This window comes from Talpa europaea, assembly GCF_964194135.1.
Source record: "Talpa europaea genome assembly, chromosome: 9".
NCBI lineage: Eukaryota > Metazoa > Chordata > Mammalia > Eulipotyphla > Talpidae > Talpa > Talpa europaea.
This window is the reverse complement of record NC_140076.1, coordinates 47,891,524-47,906,481: the sequence shown is the minus strand read 5'-3', so window position 1 is coordinate 47,906,481 and position 14,958 is coordinate 47,891,524. Positions and strand designations below refer to the sequence as shown.

The following is a 14,958-nucleotide window of genomic DNA, read 5'->3' as shown; positions in this document are numbered from 1 at the left end:
CTAATTCTGCCTCATTCACAGGATGCTCCTCTTCTCCAAACTAACAAATTTTTATGATTCCTCAGGTAAATATGGCATTTTTTTTAACAAGGAAACCAGTCTCCGCTTTCTGTTCTGTACTCCCAATGATCAAGGCAGGACATTCCTTTGTTACTCAAGGGGAGGAAATAAGTTACAAGGATGATTACTTAGAAGCATATAAAAGAACTATGTATCTACACACACACACACACACACACACACACACAGGAAAAGCAAAGCAAAGAAATGGATACAGAGCACAAATAAATTAGGAGAATAGGAAGCAGTTAATAATTGAGCTATCAACTTCATGTATACACATGCACACACATATACACACACAAACAACTCCTGTCACTCCCATTTCTCCCGCTCTCCATGTTGGGTATTATTAACTACTGTATATTACACCAAGGAAATTAGTTTAGGAATCAGGTGATTTGAACTCAGATTTGTCTGACTATTTAACTCCCTACACATGCTTTTATCCAAGGCCAAAATCTAAGAAATCTCCTTAATTTTTCACTGTCATAGCTAACCCAACAAATTCTGTCATTACTTAACACTTATCTCTCTCAAATTGATCCTCTAGTATCCACTCATTCCTCTACCACCTTCTTGCCCTACCGCCCAGCATCCCCATTACCTCAATCTCCCAATGGTTTCCTGGCTATCTCCAGTGTCAAGTCCAAAGTCCACAGCTAAATAAGGTTCTTTACAATCTGATACTTCATCTATTTATTTTGCACTATCTTTCACCCATTTCAAATTGTGTCAACTAATGATATTAAATTACAGGCTAATGCCTTTATGTCATCATTGAGAAAGACAATAAATATACTGTAAAAATGATAAATATACTTGATAAATAATACAGCAAGAAATTTCATAATAAAATTTACTAAATTCAGATTATTTTAATCAAATGTAAAGAGTGCAACTGAAAATTTTTTAATTTGCATTTTAAGTCTAAGAATATTATTAAATTTGGCCAACAAGACTAGGATTAAGAAAAGTAAAATCACCTCACATCTAGTGGGATGGCTACTATCAATAAAAGGAAGCAAAGCTAAGTCTAGGCGGGAAATATAAAAGATTCACCTGTAATTTACTTCCTTGTCATATCAGACAATAAGGAAGCTATTAAAAACTTCCAGAGTGTTGTCAAATGAACCAAAATCCAATTTGAAGGTTAATGAGCCAATTGATCACTAATAAAGACTCGAGTACAACAAATTTTAAAACTTCCTAAGTCACTTTGGCAATTTATTAGAGAATAAACTCATTACTTGAAAAACAAGAAAGAAAGAAAAGAATCCAACAGCTATGCTGTCTCTCCTATATGTATCTTAGGGTAATCAAATAGTTCATCAGGGATGGTTTACTTTATAGAATATTCTGCCAAAGAAATGAAAGAATATCACAACTTGCAACATCTCGGCAATGACCAATACTTGCTGTCAGAAAAGAAACCACCAACATGAAAGCACATATGAAGTAGCCTGCTTATCCTAACAGATCTGAAACTGATCTATTATCTAGATCTACTATCAATTTACAGGAATTTCAGGGAACAGAGTAACAGTTTAAGTGACACCAAGAGGGCCTCCCCCACTGGCACAGTGGGTTGAGCCCAGCGCTGTGAAGCTGTGCGCAGCCTCTGCAGCAAGGGTTCGATTCCCAGCCAGCCAGGGAGCAACCCACATGGAGCAGAAGACCTCTCCTGTCACGCCTGCTGCTCCCCTCAGCAGTGCGTTTTGGTCGTCTGCCTGTCCTGCTCCCCGCTCTGTCTCTGGTGAATCCTCTCACCCCTTGCATCTCTGGCCCATACCCCAGCTCTTGTATAAAAATAAATAAATCTTTAATAAATAAATAAATAATGGACACCAAGAAAAAGCAAACATTAAAATCCACACACATCTCTACAAAACAAATGAGAGAGGAGACTGTGAAGAGCGAAAAAGAGAGGGGAGGATGGAGGTAGGGAGGGAAGAAGGAAACCCACTGCAATTTATTATTGGGAAAACATGAACAGTGTATATTTGATCAAATAAAGAATTATCTTTTTATAAATATGACAATGATATTGTATAATGTCTGGGACCTGCTCATGGATGCATATGAATTCATTATACCATTCTATTTCTGTTAATACTTGAAAATGTCCTTATTAAGAAATCTTAAAAACAAAGTATAAAAAAAACTCTATAAATCTGACTTGTTAATTAAAAGAGATGAAACCAAGATTCCCTGAAGAGGAAGATTAAATACTGTAAATAGATCACTTACTGATGCCTCTTCAATAGTAGTGTTCATGTGGCTATGAAAACAGGATCTGTCATCATCTTCATCCATATACACTGGTGGCTCATGCGAAGTCATGAAAGTAGAAGGTTTAAAGAGATGCTTATTAAGGGGGTGTTGTCGTCTGCTTGTTGAAGACTAAGTGAAAAAATAATGTTTACTGGATCAGTGAAAAATCATTAAAAGAATAAAAAAAATAAAAATGCTACCTCCAGCAAGCTTATCTATTAAAAAGATTACATCTCTGTTCTCCAGAATATTCTCATAAGGTTGTTTTTTAATGCTATCTGGATTTTTAAAGCACAAATAGATTTTTAAAAAAATGTAGGGGGAGGGTCCTCCCTGGTGGCACAAGGGGTTAAGATGCAACCTATGAAGCTATCCTCAGCCACTACAGCACGTGTTCAATTCCCAGCCAGCCAGGGAGCAACCCACATGGCACAGCAGACCTCTCCTGTCTCACCCCCTGCTGCCTTCAGCAGTGTATTTCTGTCAATCTACCTGTTCTGTTCCCCACTCTGTCTCTGGTGAGTCTCTGGCCTGTACCCCAGTTCTTGTATGCATAAATAAATAAATCTTAAAAAAAAATCTAAATGAGAAATTAACTGTGAAGATTAGAACTAAGCTGCATGTTGTTTATCAATGTTCCAACATTCCAAAGTTACCTAAATTGGTAATGATATATTTTAGGGGGCAAAAAACCCCAAACTTTTAAAAATAACCGACAAATTAAAATAAGCTTCCAAAACTTGATTAGAAAGAATAAAATCAAAACATGTAGAACATGGAACTATATAGATAATATTCTTAATGTAAAATATCTTCAATGTGAAACGATAACAGCATTAGATATACTCTTAAATTCTGTTATGTGAAGGATGTCAGTGGTGACGAAGGGTAATTCTCAGGATGATTTACTAAGGAAATGAAAGAAGGCCAATTATGTGCTCTAACTTTCGCAATTACAGCAAAGAACTAAGTGAAATAAGACAGAAAGAAAATAACCCTATGACCTCACTTATATGTGAGATTTAATTTAAAAAAAAAGGAGAGAAAGCTCATGGATTAGTGGGTTGTCAGAGATGGGGGTTGGGGGTGGGTGAAATGTATAACTATGTATAATGATGGATGTTAACTAGACTCAATGTGATAACCATTTCACAATGTATACTATTTCAAATCATTGTTATACACTTGGAACTAATATAATGCTCTATGTTTACTGTAATTCAATTTTAAAAAACTGGCTATACTTTTATGCAGGTAGCTTTTTTTTTTTTTAACTATTGAAAGCAGCAGAGAATAGTAGAAAAGGCTTGGTATCCCAACCAGAAGATCAATGGTTCTTAGTCTTACTAGTTATGTTTGACTATATAACTCATTTAATGTACCTTAAGGCCCAGTTTTACTACCACCAAAAAAAAAAAAAAATTTCAGAACAGTATTACAGACCAGAGCATTCAATACTAACAATAATAGTTAGCTATTAAAATTATCAGTAAAGTGAAGGTGAAGTAATACATAAAACTTATACTTCTAAAACTGTAGTGAGGATTAAACTATCCAAAATATCATAATAAACATATCTACTCTTGAATTTATGTAGCATATCAAAAACAAATTGCATTTATTAAAGAGTCAAACATTCTAAAAACTTATTACAAAGGCCTTTCTGATATTTATTCAATCTAAAATCATTATAGCACTCTCATTCATATAAACTAACCTAACTCCTAAGAAAATAATAAACAATCATTATTAAAGCTCACTCAGTTTTACTGAATAGCAATAATGGAATCCTATTTTATAATTATGTCCAATATAACAAAATGCATAAAGTTGAATTTTAAAAATGAAACAACTTTTTCTGTTAAAAAAAATTACATAGCAATTCTGACATTAATGAAATATAAGCTCGCTAGTTTACTTTCCTTTTTACCTTTTTAGAATAAATATATAAGTTTGGCGTTCTGCCTGGGACTGGAATGCCAGCTTTAGTTAGTTTTATGAAATACTTCTGCACTCGGCTGGCAACCTAAGGAAACATAACAAGTCATTTAACACAATGATACCAAAGACACTTATATTAAAATCCAGACCCAACAAAAAATCATTAAAGTAAAGTTAAATTTGTTTGATTCCAAAGTTAAACATAAATCTTACATTAATGGGCATATAACACAAAAACATACTTATTATTAATACCAGTGGGAGTGAAGAAGAAATTGCTAGATTTTATTTTTCAGAAAGACAATTAGAGAACAACATCATAAAGCATTCAAGAGCTACTAAGTCTATTCCACTTTTAGCTGGTATTTAATAATACAAGCACAATTATCTCAAATTATTTCTGAAATCAACACAAAAATATAGAGTGCTAGTAATCAAAAAAAAAAATCCACACAGTAGCTCTTTGTAGCTACCCAGTGGTAGATCTGCTGATCCACTGCATTATCCTTCATTTAAAAAATTACCAAAATGGCCTCCCTGGTGGCACAAGGGGTTAAGACGTAATCTATGAAGCAATCCGCAGCCACTGCAGCATGAGTTCGATTCCTGGCCAGGGAGATACTCACATGGCGCAGCAGACCTCTCCTGACTCACCCGCTGCTCCCCTCAGCAGTGTATTTCAGTCAATCTGCCTGTTCTGTTCCCCACTCTTTCTCTGGTGAATGCTCTCACCCCTTGCCCCCAAACCTCTGGCCTGTACCCCGTTCTTGTATGCATAAATAAATAAATCTTAAAAAAAAAAAAAAAAAAACAAAAAACAAACTATTGGGCCTCCCCGGTGGCGCAGCGGTTGAGCGCTGGGCTGCAAAGCTGCCCACAGCCTTTGCAGCGCCAGTTTGATCCCCAGCCGCTGGGCGAGGGTCCCACATGGCGCGCAGACCTCTCCAGCCGCCCGCTGCTCCCCTCAGCAGTGAACTTCGGTTCTTCTGCCTGCTCTGCTCCCCACTCTGGCTCAGGTAAATTCTCTCAGACCCTCCCGCACTTCTGACTATACCCAGTGCTTGTATAAATAAATAAATAAATCTTTAAAAAAAAAAAACAAAAAACTATCAAAACATGCCGACAATTCAGGGCTATCTCCTCAGTTACCTGTTTTGCTGTCCTATTGCCCAGTTCATCTGCTATCTTCTGCCAGCGTCGAGATTCTACTTCTTCAGGAGGATATTTCAGGAGTAGCTGTTCAAGCTTTTTCTATGCAAAACAAGATCAAATTTAAGAATGTAAGCATTCAATGTAAAATACTGAATTTCTAAATAAACACATTCGCTTTTTTAAAAACATTTTGTTTTTACTTGTATTTTTTAAATCATTGTTCATTTTTAAACAATGTTTGCTTTTTCTCCCCCCTCCCCCACCCTACTCTCAGGTGTAGTCCTCATAGATATAGTTCCTTCACCAATGCAGCCATGCACCATCACCATAGTCCCCTGTGCTCCCCCCTCCTCCCTTGCAGGATGTCTCTGGTTTATAATTGTCTGTTTGTTTTTGTGTTGTTTTGTTGTCCCTTCCCAACTTTGGGGGAGAAGTTTATAGAAATTCTCATGATAGGAAAATTTTCTAGGAACTTAAGACTTCACAAGGAAAATGAGATTAGCAATTTTAAATCTATGAAAGACCTTGCAAAGATTTTCTATTCACTTCAATAGAGTGCAAGAAAACAAAATGTAAATTTGATATTTTATGCATTTCAGTGATTTCCATCGACCATCTTTACTCACTAAATTATGTTTAAATTCGTCCCTGTAAATTTGACAAAAACATGTATAAGTTCATTTGAATCTTGACAGAATACTAAAGGAGACTTCCCTCCTTTGTTTGGCCTTCTATTCAAATATTCATATTCTGACTACCTCCTAAATTCTCCCGCAGTCCTAAAGATGCAGAATGATATGAATGCTTGAAATAAAGGTTTCCTGGGCCTCCCTGGTGATGCAAGGGGTTAAAATGCAACCTATGATGCTATCTGCAGCCTCTGCAGCATGAGTTCGATCCCCCGGTCAGAGAGGGAGCATCCCACATGGCGCAGCAGACCTCTCCTGACTTGCCCGCTGCTCCCCTCAGTAGTATATTTCAGTTGATCTGCCTATTCTTTTCCCACGCTGTCTCTGGTGAATCCTCTCACCCCCTACACCTCTGGCCTGTACCCCGCTGTTAAATGCATAAATAAATAAATCTTTAAAAAAAAAAGAAATAAAGGCTTCCTATTGCTTTTTATATATTGCTAAACTCACTATAGATTATGTGGTTAATATGCAAAATGAGACAAAGATGTCTCAAGCCTTACCCACACACAATCCTAGCTTGTGTATGCCAAAATGTAACAAAACACTGGGCTTTGTCAGCAGCTCTCCACAACAAAAAGAATGCATTTTTGAGGCACGGCATTACTTAGCCGGAGATTTTTCTTTCTCCCAAAGTTGTTTTATAAAAGTATCTACTTTATTCTATCCATTTGCTACCTACTTCTATGTACCTCCCCAAGTCCAGGTTCTTTCTTTAAAAATCATCCCCAAAAGGGAATTACTGTTCTCAAAACCCCGATTTTTTTTGCAATATGCAAAAATCTAAATAGCAATAAGTTTAAATATTTTAAATTCATAATTAAGAGAGACTATATACAATATTCTTTCATAATACTGACTAAACTATTTTTCTCAATCTGCACAATTTAGAAATAGAGATTACCTGTTCTTCAACAGTCCATAATTGGTTAAATGTTTCAGGTTTGGTATCATCACACAGTCGTCCTCTTATCATCTGCATATAAAACAATGCATCAATCAAATAAGAAAAAAACAAAGACTACCCACTGATATAGCTATACAAATTGTGGAATTTTTTATTCATTGCAAAATATTTTAGTTTCTATTTTTAAACTGCATAAAATTGTTTCCAAAATGTTTTCACAATCTTTTATTTCATTTGTTTCTTATAAATTCCTAGTAATCCTGTGAAAGATGATTATTTTTTAATTTTGTATAAAAGGAAATGTGTGTTCTGAATGAAAAAGTAACAGGTCTACAGAAATTCACCAAATAGTGGCAAGGACAGGACTCAAATCCTGTTTACATTCTACTATACTCAAAGAGCTCTTAACTGTAAGGTAAATGTTATATATATCAGTCACTGTATTAGGCATATTCCATGTACTGCTCACTTAATCCTCACAATTCTACAACACTGGTAATATTCATCACATTTTATATAAAAGGAAACTGTAGCTTGGAGACTTTAATATAAATGACATTGGAAGTTCCATAGCTAGTTCGTGAAACTGGGGCTCCAACCCAGTCTCCCTTCATTTCAAATTTCATGCCTTACTATCTTCCAGTGAAAGGCTGCTTGACTTTTAATACAAACAAGTAATTTTAAAAAGTTTTATCTACAATTCAATTTTCCTAATCAAACACTTTATTACACTTACCTGAGGACGACTGTTTGAGCCTTCTGGACCATCACTCAAAGGCAACATAGAGTAAGAAAGGGACTCTCCATCCTTCTTAGGATCTAAAGGACTTTTTGGTCTAGCAGGTAAACCTACTAAAAAGAAGACAATATATAGAATTATGTAAGCTAGATTGCCAGAATTCTCTATTTAAATTCTTACCATGTAATTTCTTACCTTTATCAAAAACTAGCTTAACTCTCCTAGTATGTCTTTTACGATTTTTAAATTCTCTTTCAAAGTTCCCAAGGCTATTGGTATATTGGTCCCACACAATCTCGGGCAACTGAACAACTCTCTGGGGATACGGAAGCCCTATATCAGCCTGGGGGGAAAAAAGATAAAAATGACAATCTAAATTTAATTCAAGAAATAATCAACTACACAAAATTTTCAGATCCCAAATCCAAATAACCATCAATCAAGTTTTTCTATTCATTCTCTGCATCCAATAGCTAATGAACTTACCATTAAAATGGTAAAATAAATGATAATGAAGAAAAACAAGTTTAATAAAACATAACTATTATTTTTAGAGCTATAAAGCTGAAAAATATAGACATATTATACCGTATCACTGACACTTTAAACATAAATAGCAAAGAAAGCTTTTCATCTCTGAGAATACAGAATGTATTTGATTACAATGAATGAAATGTACCCCTGCATCTTCACTTACCATCTTGTATTTATAAAAAAGTATGACATTTTAAGAATCAAGGTTACACCTTTAGTTTAGTTGGAATTTAGTTATTTTATCAACCACCCTTAAAAGTCATTAGTTAGCATCATTACTAAAACCAGGTGACTATAATCTCTATCTATAGCAATTTAGATTGCACGAATTTATGTATTTGTCAGAACTCACAGAATAGTACAATTAGGATTTGTGAATCTGACTGTAAATTTTCCCTTAAAAAAAGAAAAAAAAAGAATTTTAGCTAACGATCGACATTCTGCAGTACTTTTGTGTGAAGTGTTTTTACCTGCAACTTTGAAATGCATCAAATGCATTCATCTTAAAATAAGATATAAGGATTAATAGAAGCACTGACAGATGCAGGATAAAGCAAACATAGTAAAAATGTTCATTGTGGAGTCAGGTGTGTATATACATACAGGCGTTAACTATACAATACTTTCAACTTTTCTGAGTATTTAAAAATGTTCATAATAAAACACTGAGAAAAAAATCAGGTCCTAAATTATGAACTGCAAGTAAAATCTACTTTGTGACACAATTTCTAGTTTTTATTTTGTGTATGACATAATATACCATTATCACCAAAATACATTATTGACCTAAGGCCTCAACTTTTGCAAAATTAGAAAGCAATGTATTTTAATATAATGATGGTAATAAGAAAGAAAACTAACAAGCCATAAATGTTCACTGCATTCAATACAAGTTTCATGAATTTCAATTGGGAGTTGTTACATGTCTACTAAACAGATCACATACCAACAACTTTATTAATACAGTAAACCTAAAGGAAATAGGCAAACTAAGCATGCATAAATAAACACAGAAAAACTGAAGAATCTACCTCTAAATTAAATCTAGTAGACAAACTTTTTTTTGCAAGGAACACACCTCAAGAACATTCAAGAATCTGGATTTAATATTAAATCTACACATTTTTATAAAAAAATTCTTAAGATGGTCAATATCACATCTGTTTCAGAAATAAAGTGAAAAGAAACTCAGTATAAACTCAACCCTAGAAACAGAAAACCAGCAAATAATCAATTATATACTAATCCAGTAAATGAGCCTAATTGCATCTTTATGCCTATCTGGAAACATGAATAAAATGAGATTAAGGTCAATAAATTTTCTATTAAAATGCACTTTTCTAACACCACATATTTTAGCTTAACCCATTTTAAATAATTATTGTAAAGTACTGTATCTTTCTGTGCCAGCAGATTGTTTAGTAACATCAGTATAAAATCAATGAAAACTTAAGTGGGTCCTCTTTAACAAAGGTAGAGCCTCTAATTCCATTATAATTTCAATGTTTTGGAAACAGAGAAAAAGGAATGCTTGCCAAGTGAATAATACAGATTTCAAAAATCCAAATAATATATGTAACTGAAATATAGCTCCTTTAACATCTACTGTAGACCATTTTTGCTACTCTTTTAACACAAGTAACTCATAACTAAAGGTGTCATACTACACAGACTAAATTTGTTTTATTAAGGTGAAGATTCTTTTTCATATTTTTTCAGTTTTAATCTTTTCAACAATGCTGATTAGTATTTTGCCTCTCAAATGTATTGAATAATTAGTGGGCCCCTAAGTCAAGACACATAACCTAAATGCACATCTAGTTGATCCCCATATTTATACACCAAGAATGGTGGTATAATATCAGGTATAACATTTAAATGATTAACTGTTAAACATGAAAGCTGTTTGAAGGAAAACAGAAAAATGAAGAAATTTTCACACTTAAAAAAGGAATTTCAAAACAAAATAAGTTTTATTCTACTTCGCAGACTTGGCAATAACTTTAAAGATATTTAAAATATTTTTTGTTTTTATCATCATTGCTTCTATTTTGCTATGTTAAGAATTTAAAAGGTAACTCAAAACTAAAGCAGTTAATAAAGCCTTAAGTCCTAAAAACACCCCAACGTAGGAAGGTAACAGGAATTCTAGAAAAATGGCCAGGATATGACATCAAATTCCTATACAAATATCCAATAGGAGCTCCTAGATATTTTCATGGGGGCATATTTCCCTGTGTGTTTGGTAGAGTGAAGGCAGGCAGTACATCTTACATTTTAAAAGTATATAACCATTTAAAAAGAATAAACCAAGTTATTACCAAATATATCTCAATAAATCTTAAAAAGTGCTCAATATATACCTTCTTCTGGAGTTTTTCCACAAATCCAATGGGATTCTTTAGTGCCTCTCTCTGATGTCTGCCTAAACTTTCAAGATCCTGGACTGCTTGAGAACGTTGAGCCTCGAGTACAGCAATTGTCTGTAACAGTCTCTGATAACTAGAGACCAAAAAAAGACCAAAAGAACAAAACAAAAAAAACAAAACTCACTAAAATTTCCTAGTTACAACAATAAATAAAACTGAGTTCAAGCCATGATCTACTATTAAGTCACACAGTCTTTTTAAAGTTACCTGAAAGAGTTTAGTAAAACATATTACTGGGAATAAATGAGGTCTTCCTGAGATACGAAGTACCTAGTCAGAAAATATCAGTTAGAGAAAGCAAAGCCTTATTTCCCCCATATTAAGTTTTTAATTCTTAAACCTGAATAATTACAGATTATAAGAATGTTGACTGTCCAACAAAGTCATTAAGAAATTGTTAAATAAAAATAAAATCATAATATTTTAGCACTAGGAGAGCGAACCAAATTTAGCACTTCTGCAGTAGTCTGTTACAATACGAAATCTGAGATACATTTTCTTGCCCAGAGTTAGATTATGTTTGTCACATAAATCAGACATGGTCTTAGGTCTCATGATTCTCACTTGCTCTATTATACCTTCCATTTTAGAAGAAGTCTAAATTATTATTGTTCCTCAGCACGTAACTAAAGACAAACTTTAACTTCTTAAGTATTGAACATTTTTAAAGAAAGGCTTTAAAGTATTTTTTACTTTCATTTAACAATTTTATTTGTACGAATCTACTATCTGTCATCTGTTATTACCCTGAAATTTCACTAAGTACACATACTAAATCATTCCCTCTCTCCCTCGTCCTCCCCCTCTCCAGTGGTTCAAACTATCCTACCTCTCTGACTAAAGTATAATTTCAAATATCAATACATATATTGAAATGTGTTAGCCCAAAAGCTCTGAATGCTAAAACATATTCTGGGGGAAAAAAAAATAACAACTCTGAGTTCACTTATTATTAGTGAAGCACAATTTTCCCTTATGGCTTCAAATTACTTGCATTCTGTTTCGCTCTAGACTATAAGCTCCATAATGGCAAACACATCTGTTTTTTTTTTTTTTAATCTAGTGTGCAACACACCTCCCAGCACATAGATGCTAAACAGATACCTTTTGAATGGACAAATAATGTTCCATGCAATCAGAAAATATAATGAACCTTCAAAATTCAGAAGTCAGCAAACTGGCATAAATTTTAAAGGTAAAAAAATGCAAGTTTGAGATTCATAACCATGAATGACATGACATTCTCTATCAGAATACTTTCTCAACCCCCTGACTAAAAGCACACTTTATTCTTGTTCTCAAGTACCGTGTTAACTAGTCCCCAATGAAATGTTTAATAATTAAGGTAAAAACTGCTAAAAGATTCCTCTCAACCTAGAGATACCTCATTTGAAAGTTAGAACTCTAAGTTAGAAAGCAAAGGCAATACTGTCATTCTTAGATAAGTTACAGAAGTTAAAGTCTAAACTCATTTTCACTAAGTCTCCTTTTGTTTTGAGGTATACAAATCCTGCCTGTGCTGGCTGTTTCTACCAGGCAAGCACAACCTAGGTAATGACAATCTAGGGTAATGACAGTGAGTGGATACTAGAACCTATGCTCTCCTGAATACTCTTAACTGCCTTACTCCACCTTCATGACCTCCCACCCCATTAGCTGTCATGGTATCTTAATAATTGACCCATATTTTAAGAATGAGTTGCGCATTTCTTTATCATCAATATAAATACAACTGTACATCCATTAAACTTTTAGGAAACTGCCATAAACACAGTTAACGGTGAGGCACAAGTAAAACTAGGGTAATAAGGAAAAAAGCAGAAGCTTAAAAGTGCCACACTAACACTGGGAAGAAACTCATGGTCTGCCTGTTTTTATTAAGTGTTATTGGAACAAAACCACACTCATCTGTTTAAATAATGTCCTTGGTTGTTTTCTAACTACAATCAGAGTACAATAGCTACAACAGAAACCACATGATTTCCAAATTCTAAAATATTTATTCTCTGGCTGTTTAAGGAAAAGTTTACTAAGCCCTGCTCTAGATGAAAGGATGTTCATAGCTGTAAGGTCATTTTTTAAAGGAAAGCAGAAAAACTGAAATATAAATTGTGAATTACATCATTTTACTGCATCAATGTCAAACTGCTGGGCTATGATAAGGTATGTAAGGTTATGCAGGAGAATGGTCTTGTTTTAAGAAAGTAAAACAAGTATAAGAATGATGAATATACAAAATACTTTAAATGATTCAGAAAATAAATTATAGTACTGCATGGGGTAGCAGAAAGGATGAGAGGAAAGTAGAGAAGAAAAGAACAAATACTACAAAAAGTTGTCAACAACTCATAACTAGCTAATTGGCATACAGATGTTTATCATATTTTTATTTTGGTTTACCAAAGTTTTAAAATTTTCTTACATTAAAACTGAGTAACAAAGAAGCTATTCACTACACTTTGCTACTGGGAAAGAACAGCTTGAATACTATTTTAATGATGACTTTAAAGAGAAAAAAAATGGGAGTTAACAGAATAAATGCACTCGTCATTCAACTTCACTTAAAGAGATATAAAAAACTGATAATCAGTTTTCACAGGCATATATATGTGCATACAAGCACAGATTTATGTGCCAGAAGGAAATAATACAAGAGCAAGATACATGTGGAATTACATTTTCAACCAAATAAAAACATGTATAAAATGCATTGACTCATTGGACATTTTAAACAGTAACATAAGCCCTTCTAGTAGTTACCACTTTAAAACAATTTGGGAGGCAAATGCCTCAATTTTCCCTAACTGCATCATTATTTCAGTTAAGTGTGCTATTTCTACTTCCTGCAAAATACTGGGCTCATTAGGCACATATAGGTTTGCACAGAAATTATTTTTATGTGAATAGAATACACATTTTTAAAAAATCTACTTGGTGAAACAGGAGGCTATATACTATTTTCTCTTCCTTTGTGAAGGGTTTCGCACACCGATTCTACAGAAACTACAAATTCAACAATTCACAAATGTTCTCCCACTCACCTCCTATGAAACTCCAATTGTTATTAGAGAATAATAAAAAAGCTTTTAAGATATTCTGTGTTAAATTAAAACAAATTCCTCAGTTTCTGATATGTCTTTCCAGGTATAAAGATCAACCCCATACTGAAAATATCTGAGAGTTCTGAATTAAAAACAAGTAAAGGGCCTCCCTGGTGGCACAAGGGGTTAAGACGCAGCACTATGAAGCTATCCGCAGCCACTGCAGCACAAGTTCGATCCCTGGTCAGGGAGGTGACCCACATGGTGCAGCAGACCTCTCCTATCTCGCCCACTGCTCCCCTCAGCAGTGTATTTCAGTCAATCCACCTATTCTACTCCCCACTCGGTCTCTGGCGAGTCCTCTCACACCCCATACCTCCAGCCTGTACCCCTTTTCTTGTATGCATAAACAAATAAATCTTGAAAAAAAAAAAAAGTAAAAAAAAGTCCTGTTTACTTGTAAAACATAGAAGCAGCAGCAAGGTACTAAACTATGTAAGCTTGAGTTCAATTTTCTGTATTTTACTTGGCCAGGGAAGAGTAAACAAAGTCATCAAGGTAGGTATTCTAATAGGAGACCTTCTCCTATTAAGCTTCAACCCTGTCTAACACTCCCATCCCATAGAAGAGTTGTTGCCTCAACAGACTAAGGAAAGGAGAGAAGAGTTTCAAGCATAAAAAGCTGTTACCACAGAGAGTCCTTGTACATATTTACTACCTCAAGTCATAATACACAGATAGCTTAAAAAGTTAAGCCATGACTATAGTTTAAAGCAGTCATTCCAGACTGTAAACACACCTCATCCCCCACCAAGATATCTACAGTAGCAAATGCAATTCTCTCTGAAGCACACATCTTCATTCACCCAAGGCCTATAACCCATAAATAATTTTCCAAAGGAAGGTTAACAGCAGACATTTCAAAATTATCAAACATACAAGAAAGCAAGACACAAAGAATAAAAGGTGAACTCGAAAGTAGCAACAGGGAATAATGGGAAATTACAAAAACTATGTAGCTTTGAAAAGAAAGCAAATTCAAATTTTAAAAAAACAATTAAAACCCAAAACTCAGTGAGAACAAATTTCCTCTTTGAGAATTATAGATGACACAAATTCAGAACAAATTCTTCATTGAAGACAAGCTAGAAAAAATATTTAAAAGGCTTTAAAATGATGAGAGCTAACAGAA

The 14,958-nt window shown here is 34.2% G+C and overlaps 1 protein-coding gene across 2 annotated transcripts in view; it reads right to left on the bottom strand.

The window, feature by feature from the left end:
• The window catches only part of ZZZ3 (zinc finger ZZ-type containing 3), a gene marked incomplete at its 3' end in the record, with an annotated part of 41,949 nt that overhangs the window by 3,303 nt on the left and 23,688 nt on the right, over positions 1 to 14,958 (bottom strand). The window contains exons 2-8 of one of the 2 annotated variants that reach the window (XM_084243321.1): positions 10,660 to 10,798; positions 7,958 to 8,105; positions 7,760 to 7,875; positions 7,021 to 7,092; positions 5,425 to 5,526; positions 4,265 to 4,360; positions 2,311 to 2,463 (exon numbers count right to left, since the gene is read on the bottom strand). In XM_084243321.1, the coding sequence (XP_084099447.1) occupies positions 2,311 to 2,463; positions 4,265 to 4,360; positions 5,425 to 5,526; positions 7,021 to 7,092; positions 7,760 to 7,875; positions 7,958 to 8,105; positions 10,660 to 10,798 (826 nt within the window). The remainder of the gene's footprint in view (positions 1 to 2,310; positions 2,464 to 4,264; positions 4,361 to 5,424; positions 5,527 to 7,020; positions 7,093 to 7,759; positions 7,876 to 7,957; positions 8,106 to 10,659; positions 10,799 to 14,958) is intronic. The other variant, XM_084243322.1, reaches the window with a different exon arrangement.